The sequence below is a fragment of the Strix uralensis genome, chromosome 27 (genome assembly GCF_047716275.1).
Source record: "Strix uralensis isolate ZFMK-TIS-50842 chromosome 27, bStrUra1, whole genome shotgun sequence".
Classification (NCBI taxonomy): Eukaryota; Metazoa; Chordata; class Aves; order Strigiformes; family Strigidae; genus Strix; species Strix uralensis.
The window spans coordinates 7133475-7153825 of NC_133998.1; the positions used below are offsets into that span (position 1 = coordinate 7133475).

Consider the following 20351-nt stretch of genomic DNA (forward strand, 5'->3'; position numbering starts at 1 on the left):
ACACACAGCCATTTCAATTGTCTGGGGGGTTAACCGCTACCCTGTCATCTATTTCAGGCCATGCTTCCAGCAGAGCCAATTTAGCCAGGAAAGCAGCCACAGGACTCCATGTTCTCAACCCATTCTTAAAATGATGCTAAAGCACAGCCAAGGGCTGTTTCTAATCTACGTCAAGGAAATTGTGGATTTCTAGGTAAAATTACTGGCCTACCCTGATCTATCAGAAGCAAAACAAAAATGATTCTGACTTGCACTTGAAAGTCATTGCTTTCACAAATGCCTGTGCTTTTTGGCTTATAGAGGCTGTGCTGGTAACTCAGCAAATAGCTGCTTTCAGAGAGTGAAGAGTATTATGTTGCACAATTATGAGATGAGATAAAAAAAAATTCTTCACCACTTGTCCTACAGGATCCTAAGCCAATTTTGCAGTGATAGGGTGTTCAAACTTCAACAACTGCAATCTCTCATGCTGGCATATTCTAGTTAATTTTGACATGTCTGAAGTAACACAGTAGTTCAGTGTATTTCTGGGAGCTGTGTGCTACTGAAAGTGCAAAGGGACACCTGCAAGGCACTGTGATACTTCATCTTTGAAAGAAAGTTAGATGGTTTAACATACAGCTGAATAAATTAAGTTTTCCAAGGACTGCTGAAACAATTAACTGTAAACTGGCTTTTATTTATGGAAAATGGAATGCTTCATTAACAAACATTTTAAATGGGGTATGAACAACACATTACAAAACAAATGAGTTCACACTGGATTGAGTGACATAATATGGCAGCAGCTTAAAAAAAAAAACCAAAACACAGTAGCCCGTAAGTTACAATTAATGGTAACCCTGGGTAACAGATTCATTTCAGTTGCCACCTTGCGTTAAAAATTAAAACACATTCAGTAGCGACGGTTGAAACGAGGATCATTAGGTCTGTTTGCTCTCTCCTGCCCAGCAAATCCTTCTCCTTGCATTCCTCCTCCATGCATCAACTGACCTTGGTTGCCACCTTGCATGAAACCTCCACGCCTACGAAGTGATTCAGACATTTTAGTTTTCTCTTGTGACTCTGGCAGTCAGGGTGATATAATGGTGTTCTTTTAAAACTTTTTGCATGATTTTTCACTCTTCAATAAGATGCACTATATAAAAACCATGGGAATATTTTATTATTCCTTGACGTGTAAATAGCAAATCAGGTGACTGATGCTCCCATAAAATGTTTCTTTGGCCAATTTAAATAGAAGAGATGCCCTTAAAAGGGAATTAAACGCTTTGCTTTTTTAAAGTTCTTACCCTGACATGCCTCCACGATGCATCACATGGCCAGGTCTGCCTCTACCTCCACCTAAAAAAGTTCAAATGCTTCCTTTATATCCACAGTAATAGTTTCACTTTATCTTCAAGGATAATAATGCCTGTATTTTCTGCTTCATGTAGCACAACTAATGAGTGAGCTGTTGTGCAAGAACCATACCTTGCCATCTCTCATGATCCCGTCCTATCATTCCTCCATCCACACTGCTCTGCCATGAACGATCTTGATGTCCTTCAAACTTTCGACCGTGATCTCCCCAGTCACGTCCATCCCTGCGAAAGTATGAACTTCTTACCTTCTCACATTAGCCAGAACAAACAAAATAGACTGAAGTAATTCAATTATAAACTTGTTTTCCTTTCAAAGGGCTGACAAGATGGTGCTTCCAACAACTATAAACTGGGGAAGAACCACTACCCTGAAAATACCAAGCCTTGATAGTTACGTTCGGTAAAATTAATTGAAAACATGAAGACTTTCAGATGTGAAGTTATTAAAGAAAAAAAAAAAAAAAAGGAGGAAAACATCATGCCAAGATGCATGTTTTGATGCACAAGGCAAGCTGAAAGGGTTACTCATTTGTAATCCATCCAACAGAGAACAGACTCAGGCGAAAGTTGGAAAAAAAGAATTGTACTTCCAAAAACTGCATCCCACTTTTGCATATGGAAATATTCCTTAGATGCAAGGGAAAAAACATTTTCAGGGAAGCGTACTAACCGTGACTGTGGGGGTATCCCTCTACTTTCACTCATTCTTCTGTCGGATCCATAGCTACCCCAACTTTCCCGAGAGTCTCGTGAATGACGGTCTGGTCCTCCATGGCGCTCATCTGGATAATGCTAAAAAGCAAAGAACACTTACAGGACTGCCCAAAACAGACTCTTTAATTGTTTAAAGTTGTTCAGCTGTAATTACTCAATTCCAGAATCATTTGGGATGGAAGGGACCTCCTGAGATCATCTAGTCTAACCCCACTGCTCAAGCAGGGTCAGCCAGGACAGGCTGTCCAGAAGAGTCTCCCATTGGGTTTTGAATATCTTCACAGCTGGAGACTTCACAACTTCCCCATGCAACCTGTTCCAGTGTTTGACCACCTTCACAATTTAAAAAAAAAAAAAAAGAAAAAAAAAAGAAAAAAAAAAAGATTTGTTTTGTCTTCAGATGGAATTTCATGTGTTTCAGTTTGCGCTGACTGACTCTTGTCCTGTCAGTGAGTAGACCCTGGCTCCATCTTCTCCATACCCTCCCTCCTGTGAGGTATTAATACACATTGATAAGGTAACTTGAGCCTTCTCTTCTCCAGGCTGAATGGTCCCACCTCTCAGGCTCTCCTCATACAGAAGATGCTCCACGCCTTTAATCATCTTTGTGGCCCTGGGCTGCACTTACTCCGGTAAGCTCTTACACCTTTCTTGTACTGGGGAGCCCAGCGCTATACACAGTATGCCAGATGGGTGCCAAGTAAAGAGGAAGGATCACCTCCCTTGACCTTCTGGCAACACTTCCTAATGCAGCCCAGGACACTACTGACCTTCTTTGCCAGGAGGGTGCAATGGTGACTCATGGTCAGCTTGTCGTCCACCATGACTTGAAGGTCCTTCTTCGCAAAACTGCCTTTCGTGTAGTTGGTCCCAAGCATGTGCTGCTGCACAGGGTTATTCCTCCCCAGGAGCAGGACTTTGCATTTCCCATTGTTGAACTTAGTGACACTCCCCTCTGCCCAGTTCTCCAGCCTATCCTGGCCTCTCCGAGTCACACATCTTAGCCATCAGTAAAGGGCACTTGAGGATTCTGTGACTCCACCAAATTTATCCCTTACTTCTTGAATGTGCCCTGAAGGTCTTTCTCCCAGTCCTCAAAAACATGCAAACATCTCTACTAATTCTGCTGTTATTTCCACACAACCTCATAAAGTGAATTTTATGCATACTTTGTACCTTTGCCTTTTCTACACAATCTTTTGGAATACTCTACCTTTTTGACACAATTCACTTGTTCTATTTGTTTGATCTGTATCAGAATAACTAGATCTAACTTTTATAATAAGTCTTTGAACTAAATGTCATGTTATTAAAGAAAACAAGACAATCTGATTATTGATACATATTTTGGGAGGCATAATTTAATTCTTAACTACTGAAATTTAATCTGAAACTCACTACAGAAAACCAGGTTGTAAGAAGTTAAGATGTTTCTGTAGCTTTATAAAGCAACTCACTTGTCCATCCCGATCTCCAATCATTGTCCGTGATCCATCTCTCCTACAAATAAGACAATTAAAATCAGACCATGGTAGTAAAACATTCAGCAGTCTATAAAAGTCCATCTACATAACAACACAGATGAAAAATCCTGCTTCCATGTAGTGCCAACATTATCTACAAAAGGCAGAAACAGCTGGAACATATGGAAACCATGACACATCCTAAGGTATAAACCAGAATATTCTCATTAAGGTGCTAGGTACAATATTATTTAGAAGTTTTTCAAAATCCTACAAACGTGCGCAACAGCATTGCGAGAACACTCTGAACAAGCCTGCCAGAAGGTTTAACTCATGGCACAGTACAGATCTCTTCATGGTTATGTAAGAAAAAGTCCACAGCCACTAAGCTACACTTAAAAAACAAAATGCAAAGCCAAATTGCAGCACGGGCAAAATGTGACATTAAATACATTTTTGTCTTTCAACTTCAGGCAACACAGTGGAGGTAAGACACCAACCTGTCTATTGAATGCTCTTGATAACGGCCACGATCCCTGTGATCAAAGTCATGGAAGCGGTCCTGGCGACTGAAATCTGAATGGTACCTATCATTCATTGCCATTCGTTTTGCCTCTGGCCAGTACGGATCATCTCTCCTGAAAGAATGAACATACTCATTTTAGTCAAGATAATGATTTTTGATATTTTTCCCTCCTTCCAAACTGTGCAAACCAGAAGAAGGGTAATTAAGTTCAAAAGGGATTTGAAAAGCCTCAGAGAGAACAGTTTGACTGGGGCTATTAAACATGATCATTTCAATGCGATTGACAACTGCTGATTAATGGAAGCTGAGAGCATACGGATAGCTTTTTATAGCAGAAGCTGATGAGACAGAAGCTGGCAGCAATGTTTTCCACTTGCATCATTTGTATTTGCTGGCTTTACCTGCCATCTATGTCATACGGTCTTCTCATTGCAGACCGACGTTCTTGTTCATAACGCAGTTGTTCATGCTGGCGTCGCAGCTCTTCTCTTTCTCGCTGAATGCGATCTTGTTCTCTTCTCCTTTCATGCTCTATGTGCATTCGTTCTCTTTCCAGTCTTTCTCTTTCCATCCGTTCTCGTTCAAGACGCTGCCTTTCAATTTCCAGTCTCTCACGAGCAATCTCAAGCCTCTCCCTTTCTTCTCGTTCCCGGATAGTCTGCAGGTGCTGCTGTCTCTCCCGACGCTCACGTGTGCTGTTTTAACAGAAATAAAAGGTTACAGATCTAATACTTCAACAAATAAAGGAAGTTAAAAAGGAAATAGAAGAAAAAAGCATTAAAAATTACAACCACAGTGACTGCAACTTGTGTCAGCTCCTTGAAATTATACCTGGGTGGGGGAGGTGGGGGGTAAGGTGGTAGGAGAGGGAGGGCACAGAGGGGAGTCACAGAGGGAAGACACACAGTGTACACATGAATTACTTGTATTTAGAGACTGATCATATTACTCCCACAAAACCGACCTGTGGGGGCAAATAATCCTGTATAGTCAGGAGAATTTGAATCCAACTGCCCCAAGCTCATTCCTTCTACTCAAATAAAACATTCAACTCTGAAGAAGCCAGAACAGTATGCTGGATAATATAACTCCATTAAGGCTCAAAAATCTACCTATGAGAGAGAAACTTTTTCCTCTCCACTAAGAATGCTGAAAGCATTTTACCCCTGTCCAACTCAACTTACTTTAGGTAACTAATGCAGTTTTGTAATGTGTGGAAAATGTTTAACATGGAATTCAGGTCACAGTTTTAGCAAGGAATTTGAAGGATGGCCATGACTATCTTTATCCTCTATTAAATATAATGAAAACAGAAACAAAACCCCACCAAAAATAATTCAATACCTGAATTAGGTTCTTAACAAAGAAGACACAATGTGGAAACTTTGAAGGGCTGCTGGAAAATCCCCCAATTTCTCTATAGACACAATGTATTTAAATACAAAAATATCTTGTTTTATTTCAAACACTATGGAGACTTTGAATCCTATGACAAGAAAGACAACTGTTCTCCTGGTCCTTCCCTATATATTTGAGTGTGACAAGTTTAGAATTATCATTTCACCTCTCCTACAATGCATACTCAGCTAAGGAGAGCAGCATATGTAAATCAATCTAAACCACAAAATCTACAAAATGGAACAAGAACAAAAAACAAACTGCAATTTTTTTCCCTGAATGCAATTTCAAGCTTAGTATTAACAAAGTCAATAATTGGAGCTTTCCCAATTCCATAGATATGTGAACCACAAATTACAGAACAAATTATAAGTAAAAAACAAACCAACCCCCTCTTTATCTCTTAGTCATTTTAATAAAAATAAAATTACATTAATTCTAGGAAAAAATATTTCAAACAATTTCACTGTTGCTCTTACCGGCGCTGCTCTGCCTCCCTCATTTTTCGCTGTGCTTTGATTTTGTCAAATGGCACAATGCCTTGTCTCTCTTTGCTCTCTGATTTGCGATCCTGGCTCTTAATGCTCTGTATGTAATATTGAAGTAGAGAAACTTAACAGAGTACATTTATAAAAGGACAACTATCACAAACAATACTTTACACTCCATTTCCATTCATATATACCACATCTCAAAGCTTGGTCCCTGCATTTTTAAAAAAAGCTGTTCTTTTTTAACATTACAGACACACTGTACATTAACACAGTAATACTTACCTTCCCACCTTCATTTGGCAGGTTTTCATTGCCGAATATGGTATCAGCCGTACGAAAGGTATTTTACTAATTAAGATCTAAATCCACATTATGGAAACTCCCAATCAGACAGATCAGCAAGACAAGCGTGGGTTAAATGTAGCTTCGCAGGATTCAGTATTTGTTTCTAAGGAAAACTGACACATAACATCTTCCATGCAGAAACATTACTTACTCTGTCTTTTGATGCAGTTGATGTTTTCACACTAATAACAGGTTCTCCTTTGGATTTATCCATTACTACTGTTCTCTCTGTTCCTTTACTTCCTAAATAAATCAGAGGTTGAGGGGAAGGACATGGAAAAAACAATCAAACTACAGAACCTATACCACTCATTGCTATGCCAGTTGTGTTCTCTAAAATGTGAAAATGGGCATTTAACCCCCTCTTCAAAGATCATTTTTCACTATACCTATTTCAAGTGCTTCTGTTAAGGGTAACACAATGTCACACCCCCACCCCCCCACCACCCCTTTATACCTTCTGGATTTCCAACTAAGAACCCAAAATAATTCTAGAACATTGGCAGTTCTTTGGAAGGAACTACCTACAATTAATTATTCATACTTCACCATACCTTTTAGTCTATGAAAAAAAGAATATCCAAATTACCTGACTTAATAGTTTTAGGTTGTTCTGATGAACCTGACTTCAGTTCATCTTTATCTTTTTTTTCCTTTTCATCTTTGTCTTCTGTTTTTTTAGGCTCATCTTTTTGGTCAGATTTCTCATCCCTTTTAACACTGCCAGGTCTATAGATAGATATTGATATAGATTAGACTAATAGAAAGTAAGAGAAAAGAAAATTAAAGGAGAACACTAGCAACACAGTAACAAAGTAGAAATCTGATGCCAGAAGACAGTCATAATTAGACTTCCAAAGATTTCTTCTACAACTTCCTACAACCATAAAATATAAGACAATCCGACCATACTGTGCAGTTGTCATAAAAATTGGCCGTGATCTTTCCTATCGCCTCCAGTTGAGGCAAAAGGAAAAATTCAAACCACTATGTGCTTAATGTCCACAAAGTTTCTTATACAACATGACGATTATGAAGTGCCAATGTGAATCAGGACAACTGATCTTTAAATGTTTGTGACCACAACCACCTGAGAAAGCCCTATTCCAATGACAGAAAAATTTTATGAAGAAACAGTGACATACTGATCAAAATTCTCAAATGACCTTTCCTATAGATTTATGACATGAAAGCACCACAATTTTTAACAAAACCAAAATATAGCTAAATTAAAAGTCATGCTTGAAAATGCAACTTTCCAATGCCTACCTTAAAGCACATAACAAAAACATGTAAAGTTAGGCACTGAACCTCAACAGAAGCTTATCTTGTAGTTAAAATTGGAAAAAATGCATCTAGCGCTCTTTTTGAGTATTTGCCACAGAAAATCTTACTGGAACTTTGTTTTGCCTGACAAATCAACATAGACTGAAGAACAGCAAAACACCTTTGGATAGAGATTTTTTTAGAGCAGTACCTCTCACTGACTGTTTCCTTCTTTGCTTCGTTCTCTTTTTTTTCACTAGGCTTCTTCCCAGCAGGTTCATTTTTTGCCTAAAAATTGTTTTGGACATAATCAGCTGAGAATGTGGTCTCGATCATTTGTACAATCTGATGGTTATAGGTTATCTTTGAGGATCCGTACTCACTTTTTCTACAGAAATTATTTTCCCATGTAACTCTGTTTTATGAAGGTGAGTAATACACTTTGTTGCTTCCTCTGCTGTAGACATCGTAACAAAGCCGTAACAGCGAGCACCAGGGCTTCGAGCATTGGTGACCACTTTTGCACCCACCACCTTTCCAAAATAGAAGAGGTATTACACTCACTGTTAACAAGTGCCTGACATTTAACAGCAAGAAGTACAAGCTCCACTTCTACTGTGTTTTATTGCTGTCCATCATCATTCAGGAAACTTCTATTTTTAAGAGATTAACAAATATAAAAGGAGCATTGCTTGGAGCCAATCATTCTTGTGTGGCCAATGTAACACTGAAAAAGTTGAATCAATACATGGGAGCCAAAGACTGAATTCTGTTCTGAAGAAAGACCGGTAAAAAAAAAAAAAAGAGACTAACTTTACATCAACATAAATTTGCTTAAGTATAAAGGAGTAAAAGCCTAAAAAAAATTTGTAAGCCAATTTCCACCCACATGCTAATGCTAGCTTAACTGCTAAGTCCTATTTCCCCTTGAAAAAATGTTTTCACGTCACTGCTAAAAGGCAGACCCACAATGTTATCTACAATCTTGTTTAAGAAACAGGAAGTTTCCCCAAAAAGTATAACTTGGAAAAGCCTATGTAGAACATCTGTTTTCATAAATGGTGCTTACTTATGCTCATATACTCAATACAGCTCATTTTGTATTACAGAAATCAATCATATTTCACAGAGGTGTCATATTTTAAAGTATAGCTGAATAAGGAACATACTTTTGAACACTGGATTTATTGCAGATGTACATCTACTTCTAGGAAGCTTCGCCTCTGCTAATACTCCAAAGAAAATAGCAGTAATTTTATTTAAATGACTAAACAGTACCATGGCATCTAAGTAGAGATAAATACTAGGTTGGCTGTCATACAGTTTTCAGTTACATTTAAAATTTTGGGGTACATCTCTATGATCAATGTTTCAGGTTACCAGATGGAATTCTGAACAAATAAATGGAAGTATTGCATTTTTACTGTTACAAGGATTACAAGGAACATTAAAAAGGTTTTACTAGTCTCATGACTTTCAGACAAACTCACAAGTTGTGCTACACAATCCATTTTTGTACCTACTGTAAAGTCACATTTAAGTTCTAGAGTATTTTCATAGATAGCTAGCACATACTACAATCTGCTGACAGTCATCTTTAAATAGACTACAAAGGTTTGACAAAAATCCTTACTGATGTCTCTGACATCAGTCTTCTATTAAACTAGCTCTTTCGATTTCCCAACTGACAGGGAGATTTAACTTGCCATTTTGTCTATTATTAATAACAACTGCAAGAACACCACCGCCCTCCCCAGCCCAACACAACCCTCCCCCCCACAACTACCCAAACAAGTGCTTTTTAACGCAACTGCCAACTCTACATGAAAAGAAAACTTCAGGTACTAAGCCAATTCTTAAGATATTCGCCAATAACTATGTTTCAATGTTTATTGCCATGTTTTAATTAGTCCTAACGAAGTCTTTAATAAACAATGTTAAATTCACTGTTGACTATGAATTTCCAATGGGTGAAGATACTATACTACAGCACAGGAGACAGAACTGTATGTAAGCAGTTATTGACTGTTTCAAATAAAGGACCACAAATGGAATTTTGAATTTGCTTGGAAGTGGGCGACAGAATAAAAAAAACCCAGTCATTCAGCATGAGCTTCGGCAATTTTTTCCTTGATATCCCACAATATTTTTGATAATTTGATTCCTTTCAAGAAAATATCAGTGAAAGAAGCTTAAGAAGTCTTATTAAGACAGTTTCAAGTGAAAAAAAAACCAAACCAAATCAAAGAAACCCTTACCTTCCCATATTTGCTAAACAGATTCTTCAAATCCGTGGCTCTGGTAGTGGAAGCCAGTCCACTCACCCAAAAGTTTCTACCAGAACCACTAGCAGCGCGACCTAATTAGGAGAACAAACAAACAAAACCAAAACATACAAAAAATCCTGTTTGTTTCAGAAACTACTTCTGAATTAAAAAGCAGTTCCACAAATCCTTTTTTTTAAATTGTAAAGCAAATAAAATGCAATGCATAACATTATCCTGCCACGATTCACATTCCTGAAGGCTGGTAGTATTACAAGTCCAAAAAATTTAAGATGGAACTACAGGCTTTGATACATGCCACAGAAGTGTGTTATGTCATTCTTCAAGAAAGAAACTGGACTAGGACATCTCTGAAGTAACTGTGATTCTTCAGAATGTGCCTGGACAGATCTCAGTAACTCTGCACTTACAGGAAAAGACAGAAGACCTGCCAGAGTTGCAGGAACTACGTTAATACCCATGTATACTCATGTCTTGCCATCCTCATCTCCTCGACTCCAAAGGAATAATGATGGGAGGCAGATTAACTGTATCTCTCAAGGAAAGACAGACATTCACCATAAAGCAAGCAAGAACATTTCTCTATTTCTGCCCACACAGATTCCACAGCTGGGGTACGAAGCCTGTGACTTCAGTTACAGCAATTAGAAAAGACCTAGCTTTCTTTAACTATGCAAGAACTACAGAACACCCATCCAATTTGGCATCTAAACTAGAAAAACAGTATTATAAATGCTTATGTACTTGCGAAGTCTGAAAACTCAAAGTCTAGGGATTAAAAAGTATTTGAGCTGAACTCCATGTTTAGTGTTTGCAATTCAGCATGAAGCACTTATGCAGGCATACTGTTTCCAGTCTCCTTTGAAATGTCTTTACTGTCATTTTACCAGCCTTTGGAGTGTTCAGTTCCAAGGCTTCAATGAATGGAGTGAAGCAGGTTTCAGACCAGCTGCCTGCTTCCAAACCATCTGCCTTTTCGGCTCTGTCTTGGTGAAACATGGAATTTCCCAGACCTGCTTTCATCGAGGGGAGACATTTCTTCCAGAATCTTTCTATAATGCTCTTTTATTCAGGTGCCTTTCCATCTCTTACTTCCTGATAATTTTTGCCATCATCTCAAACATGTGCTTAGCACTGAGAACACTGTTGTTATTATTTATACAAGTTCCCTAGATCGTTTGTGCCAATCTCTTTAAAAAAGGTCTTTTGTATAAAGGAGACTAAGTCTACACCTGTCATCTTCTAGTCTCAAGAACCGCACGGACAAAGGTGTGTCATGTGTGCAAACACATGGGAGATACACTGTCCTAGTGTTTCAAAAAGGTGAGCCATAGGCTCTGATGCTTTTATTCCACATGCTTCCTCTAGAATTTTAAAATGGCCACCTATAATTACTCTGGCACCAGCATCCTGGAGAAAGAGAAAAATGAGCACTTTCTTCTTTGTTCTATTTTACCAAATATTTTTTATATTATTTGAACTATATTAATGTCCTTTTTGAATAAGCTTCAATCAGTCTTAACATCTCCAGTTTTTGCCCTCCTGTAAGACTTAAGGAGGTGATCCTGCAATGGTACTGAGCTTCCACGACAAAGAAAGACGGGGACTATAAAATCTTCTCTAACTTAGAAACTAGAATGATATAGGTATTGGGAGCCAACCCTCAACACTGGAGGCAGTATCTTTCAGATATGTATAAACTGACTGCCAAGTCCACCAGACATGAGCTCATAAATTTAATTTTTCTATACTCTTATTAATACAGGTCTCATAACAAATGCACAGAACACGAAAAACTTCTTGTCCTAAATAAAATCCTTTCATACAGGTGTGGAAATAGCAACGTGAGTCAGAACTGACTTGTATATAGCTCTGTACCTCTCTTCTGGCTCAATCACTTTGCTCTGCGTGCAGAAAATGTTACATAATCAAGTAGCTACCTCTCCCCAGTGCTGTTTATTAAGCCAGAAAATGGTTTAAACAAATGTTATGGAACACAGCACATCCTTTGGAGGAAGGTAGGCAGGGCAAGGTTGTTATCAGACACCCAAGTTCCTGAAGGTTCTTTTGAATGCAAACTTCAAGAAGAGTTTTCCAAGTCCACAAAAAAAATACACTCAAGTCCTTGAGTAAATGACAGCATGCACAAAACACTCCTTTAAATATTCTGAAATAAGAGAACACAAGATTACAGACTGTAAGCAAGAGGTAAATAGACCCTAATGGAGCTGATGGTCAGGTCAAGTAGCTTGCATAGACACGTATAACCCCGGATCTTGGAAAAAGCAGCTGACAATGAGTTCAGTCAGTGTTGTAAAACCCAATTAAAACCAAACAAATTCTTCCTGTCCAGCCAGCAGACAGATCTTATAATTGAGTTTCTTGCCTATTATAGGCATTGCTGGAACTTCCATGCTTACAGTGCTGAACTACCTGCCTGCAGTATGTAAGAAGAACGTTACAGTCAGTTCTAGATTTTCTGCCCTGGTCAGGTAGGAGAATAGAGAGGTGCGGTGAGCTGCAAAGACTCAGCAGCCTGATGTATTAAAAGTATGATGAAAAGAAGGAGCAGGCATCTGACAGTGTTGGTCAAGAAATTTTCATCTGGCTTATGATGCGTATTTGCACTGTAAATAGGAACCTTGTGGACAAAGATTGTATAACGTCAATCTAATTTGAAGAAAACATTAAGCTGTAAATTTCCGTGGCATTTAAATACGCGAATACTAGATTCCAAATGTTTTCAGCAAAACAGAAGATGGTATGAAGAATCACAAACATATAGTAAAGCACACACAACTGCCAAAGGCTCTTGACTCACTAACAGCTGTTGGTAAGCATCTTCAGTGCCGTGAAGGACATATTTGCCACGTATTAACGTCTACCTTTGAAGATCAAGATATAAACAAAAGGGTGCAACACAGATATCCTTAGGAAATGCACAAAAGGAAAAAAGGCTTTTTCGCATAGATTAAAAAAAATGCAAAGAGGCGAATAATTTATGATATTCAATTAACTGCATAGACTCCAATGCCTTTCTGCTGAAATACCCTGTCCAGTACAAAAACAGTTTCTCCAAGCAATCATTAAAGTTTGATTTTTGAAGAGAAACATACCTTTCTCATCCTTTGAGATTATCTTTGTATCTCTGTCCTCCTCAACAGGGCTAAAGACAAAACACCACATTATTCAAGTCAGAAAGAAAAGTGACAAATTTTAATTATGAAAAATGCTAAAATTAAATACCTACCAGAAAATATGTTGCAAACGAAAACACACCTTTGTATACTTGATTTAAGAAATCTGACAAGAAATAATGAAGTCAGATTCTTAAACAGGCTTATATAAGGAAGACATTTACAAATAAGAGTAATTTAAGAAAACAACCTTTGAAGGTTGAGGAAGGAAAGAAATCAAACCCTCTGTGTTTAAAAAAAAAAAATCTGCACATGGAGAAATAAAACAGACTCTTTAGGAATAGGCTACAATTTCATCAGTCTCGGTGGCCAATTGAAGGAAACAGCTTATTCGCATCACTTAACGACCAATGAAAAAAAGATAGCATCTGGTCTATAACGGAGAAAAAACAAACCTCTTTTTCTGATCACCGCCCTCACTGGTTGAGGACTCTTTAGTAGCAGGGGATTCCTCAGAATTAGCTTTGTCTTCTGTTTTCTTGGCATCTTCTTTGCTATCTTTGGCTTCAGGACCTGCGCCTTTTTCCGCTGTTTCCCCACTAGAGGCTTCCAGGCCTTGGGAGCGTTTGCTACTCTGATCGCTTAGGGTCTCTACTACTAAAGATTCAGAGTCCGGTTTCTCTTCCTCTATTGTCTGTTCACTTGTCTCCCCTTTTGCTACAACTAAACGCTTTGCTTCCTTCCTTGCCATAGCTTGTGCCGATTTGCTGTCCAAATCTAAAGCATCTTCCTCCAACTGAGCGGCAGCAAGAGCGTCCTCTTCCTCCGCTAGCCTCTTGCCTGGCACCACGTTACTTGCTTCCTGTGCATGCGGCCGCTCCGCTTCAGAAGTTTCTTCGTTAAGTAGTTCAGATTTACAAGTTTCCCCCAAAATGTCGAGTATTTTCTCATTTTCTACGGATTTAACAGGAATAGAATGGCACAAGATTTAATCACCAGGGAAATACAGCAATCACAAATGTGGAACTGGCATGGCTGCCACACTAACACCAAGAGAACTTCTAAGCTACACAGAGATTGGAAAACCCTAGTGTACACAGTGTTAAAAGTACTATGCTAACTGCTGTCTGACAAACTACCAAATCAGCCCTAATATGTTAACAGGGAAGAAAAATGCCCCCACAGACTTAACAAAAACCTTCTGGCTCATCCTTGATATTCTTCATGAAATCGTTCAGCTCTGTTTCTTCTCTAGTTAGCTTCCAGAGTCCAAGATGCTTAACTGAACGTATCAAGGCACTGAGGGTTCAATTTTTAAATTTCTGTGAAATTCTTTTAGCAGACAGTCCAACATGAGAACTGGGCATCTTCTGATGGTGCATGAGTGTGTTTGCAGTCCAGAAAGTGAAAAGTATCTGTATGAAATTTCCATGAAGAAACTCTCTTCTTTCTTCTGTATCCAGTAACTAATCTTTACATTTTAATGACCTACAATACCTTTTTACTGCTTTCACTGCTCTCTACTTAATAACAGAGTTAAGGTGTGTGCGATATCACAAGATCTGTTTACAAGTAGAATCTTTAGTTTTTAAACTGTGATTAACTTCTCTAAATCCATTTATGTAGTTTAACAGGTTTTTAAACCATTTCATTTCACTGGAAATATTTCAAAGATGACAAGCATCACTTCACAGATCTGGGGATATGATTGGGTTTCCAATCTCTATGACCCTGCATGATCTGGATTGTCCATCATAAAAATAATGTAAATTATGTTTGTTTGCTTGGTTTTTTAATAGTTAATGGTTTAAAAAGTATTAGTTGAAAAGACAGGAATATGTTTTTCTTTAACAGTACCTGGCTCCAAGTGTAGCTTCTCAATTTTCTGTTTGGGAAAATAAACACAGCATGAGGATTTTATAAAATGTATTTTGTAACACAGAATAATAGCAACTCCCCGTCCAATCCCAAGATGAAAACTACACCAATTCACCTACTATATTTAGCACTTTTTTTCACCATCCACTGCAACAGAGTATTTTATATAGGTAATTTTTCTGGCACATTCAAGACAAATCAAAGTATCAGCCACAATAGCATTCTCTATCTAACTTGGAATACTAAAGAGACCAATAAAGTATCTTTGTGTAACACATCAACTGCAGAAGGAGAAACAAACCCAGCTACTACTTGGTCTAATCCACAGGAGAAAGAAGAAGTCAACAGTACAAGACCGCTTTTATTTGCCACAAATGTGGAGGAAGTCTTGATAGCTGACTGAAAAGTAGGGAAAAAACACAGGGTGTTCTCATTTGACAGACTATATTCTGAGCAAGATCATGTATGTCTTTGGTTCTGTTACAATTTCATATTGTGGTCGTGTTCTCTTTGCTGTAGAATGAGCACTGAGTGAATACTGATAACAACAATCTGAAACAGAGCTCCATTTTCAATTTACCTTCATTTCAATTAAATCGGAAGAAGAGGCATCTAAATTGTTTTCAATTTCATCATATTCTTCCTAAAAGAGTAAAAAAGGAATTACAGCATTTCTTACAAAAAGTAACTTTAGGTTACAAAGAAATACTACTGTATTCAATTCTCCCTACCAATAATACGAGAAATATCTTCCAGTTCTCAACTGCTACTTCATGAGGAAGTATGAGGAGCAATATAAAAATATACTTGATGATTAAATACCCTTCTCCAGTTACCTTTCATTTTAATTTCAACATGACATTGTGTATTTATTTAGAGAGGAAATTTATTTCACATTTCTGTGGTTACTGTACAAAAAATGTTTTTGCACTTTCCCACTTCTTTAGTTTCCAACTGAAAAAAGAAGTTAGAACTTAAGCTGACTTTGCTTTCTACCTTTCTGAAAACAAAACACATTCCTAAAATTTTCCTTCCTTAAGAGCTGTCAGTAAGACTCAACCAAAGCTCATCAGTTACATGATTCACAACGGCTCTAGTTTACAGAACACCAGGAAACTGCCTTTCAGGTTAACTAGATGTTGTTGCAATGACTCCGTTTTCAGAAGGTAAATGATAAAAAGTTGAGACACACACCACAGGCCTAAAATAAAAAGCAAATAAGCACACCCACAAGGAGACAAGGAAGGATAATATGTTTGGTTTTGGGAGCGAACATCCTAAAATAAAAAAAACCCGCAAGGATCCAAGGAAGTATTTATATATTTGAGGAGCGAACATAATACACAGATCACCCTGTTCGTTCAGTAGCAGGAGACTGCGCTGTTTGTAAAGGACATTGCAAGTTGTTCTCAAAACTAAGTCCAAAGCCCAGCAATGTCAGAACAGGGCAATACACAATACACAGATTTTCTTGTTTTATAAATCTCTATGACAAAACCGCACAACATAAATTCTTTAAACCAGAGCATTATTTCTGCGGAAAAGATTTCCGAATTACCTGTGAGCTGAAAACGTGTTTCTCCCTCTCCATATATATAGATATCTAGGTGGCTGGATATACGCGTATATACGCTTATACACATATAAGTGGGAAGAGGGAACACCAAAACTAATACATTACTTTCAATTCCAAGCTTCTTTCATGGCAAGCAAAGATGTTACTAAAAAGTAAAGAAGGCTGTGACCTGTCCACTGGGAACATTTCAAGCCTCTGATAGGTCCAAGAACATTTACCACTTAAGGAGTAGCACATGAGAGCTGTGAATGTGAAATAGAATTCATATCACATTCATGTCCTATATTCTATTACACTGAAATAATTAATTTATGTGCCTATATACTTATTAAATACCTTCTGAGAATCTACAAAGACTTCTACTCACCTCATTTTCTGTTAGCTGATCTGGAAGTTCTTTCATTTCTGCTTCGACATTGTCTTTATTATCAGACAAAGAATCGAGAATATTATCAGGACTATAGTCTTCTCCACAGTCTACAGCACTACCATTATCTATTTCAGCTTCATCTAACACACTAATATCCATCATGTCAATATCTTGCAAGGTATCCAGACTTGCTTCGATATCATCCTACAGAAAGAAAAAGGGTAGATGTGTATTTATTGCAGGTTAAATGATGCATATTCTTAGTAACAGCAATCACAACTTCACTTACCTGGCCATCTCTAGAGTTTTCTTCTAGTCCATTGTCTTCAACACCTTCTTCTTCTGGTTTTCTTCCTAAAAATAGCATCACCGAAGTGAGATATAGCACTAAATTTCGTAACATGTCTACTCTTTACTGAATTACTTCTTCAACACTGAGTTTGTTTCAACAAATAATCATTAAGACCCTGATTCAGAAGTCCAGGTCTGTCTGGATATCATGGAGGATAACTTGCCACTCGAAACAAGCAAACTGCGTAAGTATAAACTAGAAGTAGCACAGCTACATTTTTCAACAGCTAGTCCTCCCATTGCACAACACTTCAACACCTAAAGAGACAGCACTGTCTAGGAAGGTGTTTCATTTAAAAGAAACACCCTATCATTGTTACAAAATCCCTCCCTCTTACCATTTAAATAATTAAACTGATTTAGAATTAATCTCCACTTTAAAAATCTTGGACACACAGATCATGTTTAGGCACATGTCATCAGCAAATGTTTATCACTATTCAAAAACAACTGCTCTTTCTCTATTTTTACCCCGTTATCTTAAAGGAAGCAGCTTAAAAGAAAGTTTCAGGAAGTATCTTTTTTGGAACTGGCTATAAGCAATTCAAATAAACCACAGGTAACATGGCCCACACAATGTTCAATGTTTTTAAAAGCAAAACATACTTAAATTACTAATGAGCTATTTCAGAACAGTTCATTTTCAAAACAACAGTTAAAAAATGAAATATGACACTAACAAAAGTTATACACATTTGTTATTTTTGCAACAATGGTTTTAATTATTCCCACTGTAATTTCTCACTTCTAAAAACATATCCTTATGATGATGGAGGTTCAACAGCTTCTCTGTTAAAAAAGGTTATATAGCTACAGCAAGGAACTTAGTACACAGGGTGTTGTGGAGGCACCTCAATATACATTAGCAGAGCTCTCCACAGGAGCTAACACTGCAGCTGCTTGCTCTGTACCTGACACATTTCTACACTCATGGTCACAAGTACAGAAACACCTGCAACTTATGGTCTCATCTACAGGTTTCAAGACTTGCTAATGGAAGTACAATTAGGTGTCATGCTACCATTTAAACTTGTCATCACTCACTAACACAACAGAGTTTTACCATTTTCCGTTAGGAAAAAGAAAAAGTGCATTTTTTAAATTTTCAAATTAAACCAATGAAACAGAAGAAATCAACATTGTTTGCATGGAAACAAAGAACTGTATTTGTCTAGACTCTATACCTTTGCTAGTTCTTTTCGGCATTCTTTTGTTGGTCAGTTCTGAGGTCACAGGAATTTCATCAGGATCTCCTCCTTCATCCTCAATGGCCTATTGGAGACAGCAGTATGACATCTATTGTATTGTTTGCTGGTGTGCATTTATTGTGTCTATTTATGGGATAGTTAAATTTATTCACAGTAGTTCATATGGGGCTATGTTTCGGATTTGTGCAGAGAACAGCGTTGATACCACAGGGATGTTTTAGTTATTGCTGAGCAGCACTTGCACAGCATCAAGGCCTTTTCCGCTCCTCACCCTGCCCCGCCAGCGAGCAGGCTGTTGGGAGGGGACACAGCTGGGACAGCTGACCCCAACTGACCAAAGGGATATTCCAGACCATATGATGTCATGCTCAACAATAAAACTGGTGGGGCTGCCATTTCTTGGGGACTGGCTCGGCATCTGTTGGCTGACAGCAAGCAACTCTTGTCTTTTACATCACTTGCTTTTCTTTGGTGTTTTTTGCCTTTTCCTCCTCTGTTGTTTTTTGGGTTTTTTTTTCCCCTTCCAATTTTTAAAATTATTAAACTCTCTTTATCTCAAATCCACGAGCTTTCTCTCACTTTTACCCTTCCAATTCTCCCCCCCATCTTGCAGGGGGGTCAAGTGAGCAGCCATGTGGTGCTTAGTTGACTACTAGGGTTAAACTATGACAACATTTTTAAGGATTTTTCAGACGGTAACATTAGCATCTCATCCTAGCTCAGGTCATACAGCCAGGCAGCCACAACAGCTATTAGAAACACAGAATAGTAAGCTGCTGTAACACAACCCCACAGCCAAATGAAGTTAAGATCGAGGAGCAAAGCTCCCCTCATCTGTAAACAAAGCTGGGCAGATAAGCACGCTAACTGCATAAAATTGAGAGTAACCGCTACAGAAACCCAAGCACATCCCGACAGTATTTTTTTCTCAACGTGCAGAACCATAGAAGGATCAGGAATACGCTGTTCCGGCCTCACGGAAGTCTGTGAAAACACATTCCGGAAAGGTGGGAGAGACGGAGTCAGGTGAAGTGCGTACAGAAGCAGCAAGGGAACAGATGCGGGTAAGGGGAGTGTGTGTATATCTCGGGGAACGGGAGAGGAAATCGGTGAAGGACGCGGGTATGTCAGGGACAGGGAACAAGGGAAAGACCGAGGCCACCGCGAAGTCAGCAGTAGCACGCCAAAGGAACGGCTGAGATGCAGGGCAGCGGCGCGAGCGCCCGCACGCTGGAGCGCGAGCGGTCGGCGTGCGTCTCCGCTGGAGGGTTCGGGCGGTGGCAAGAAGCAGTGCAGCGGCAGCACTGCTGGCGGTCCCCCAAAGGCAACGGCTCTAGAGCGGTCGGAGGAAAGGGGCACGTTGGCGCTAAAGGACAGCGGCTCCCCGGGACCAGCGCTGGGAAGCAGCGGAAGGACACGGTGGTCCGGCGCCGCACGGCCACCACGGCCCAGCTCGCACTCCCCTTAGGGCCTCCCTCAGGACGGCGGCTCGGGCTAGACCCCGCGCGCGCATGCGTCAAGCGCCCTCGAGCCGGGGACAAAAGGACCCGGATGACACCTCCCCCTCCCCCGCCCCCTCTCCCACCGGGTTTGCGCCTCACCTTCCGCAGCCGCTCCATAAGAACGCTCTTGTTGCCGCCGCTGTCTAGGTTACGGCGTTTGAGCTCGGCCCGCAGGTCGATGACTCGCAGCTCGCTCAGCCGCCGGGTTTCGGGTTCTGAGCCGAGAGCTGCGGCCCCACCAAGGGATGTGAAGTCCCCCAGCCCGACCGCTGATTGACTCTCCGCCATCAAGGCCCCTTCGATATTCCTCCTTAAGCCCGAACACACGGGAGAATATGGCACAATCAAGCAACTAACCTTGCGATCACAGCACAAAATGGTGGGGAGGCCAAAACGCGCTGAGGGGAGGGGGGAAAAGCCCGCTACGCGCAGGCTCGAAAAGAAGGGCGACGACGAGCGGGGGGGGGGGGGGGG

The 20351-nt window shown here is 39.4% G+C and overlaps 1 protein-coding gene and 1 long non-coding RNA gene across 3 annotated transcripts; one reads left to right on the forward strand and one right to left on the reverse strand.

Moving 5' to 3' along the window:
* Window positions 1-658: 658 nt before the first annotated feature.
* On the reverse strand, window positions 659-20351 carry LOC141935265 (scaffold attachment factor B1-like). Of its 2 annotated transcripts, XM_074851354.1 has the most exons (21): window positions 19977-20351; window positions 18352-18439; window positions 17106-17170; window positions 16814-17020; window positions 15451-15513; window positions 14850-14877; window positions 13448-13946; window positions 12972-13021; window positions 9829-9929; window positions 7954-8103; window positions 7782-7858; window positions 6894-7033; window positions 6456-6547; window positions 5945-6051; window positions 4469-4762; window positions 4042-4179; window positions 3536-3578; window positions 2035-2156; window positions 1474-1586; window positions 1293-1344; window positions 659-1025 (listed from the first exon to the last, which is right to left on the reverse strand). In XM_074851354.1, exons 1-21 carry the CDS (start codon window positions 20163-20165, stop codon window positions 896-898), a joined length of 2748 nt encoding a protein of 915 aa, XP_074707455.1. In that variant the 5' UTR covers window positions 20166-20351; the 3' UTR covers window positions 659-895. The 2 variants fall into 2 exon arrangements, 1 of the variants encoding a protein (XP_074707455.1); XR_012626521.1 differs by lacking the exons at window positions 659-1025; window positions 1293-1344; window positions 1474-1586 and adding an exon at window positions 2233-2411 and having other exon boundaries at window positions 2039-2156.
* On the forward strand, window positions 2420-4347 carry LOC141935268 (uncharacterized). Its single transcript, XR_012626523.1, has 2 exons — window positions 2420-2710; window positions 4015-4347. It is a non-coding gene; the product is annotated as an uncharacterized LOC141935268 (long non-coding RNA).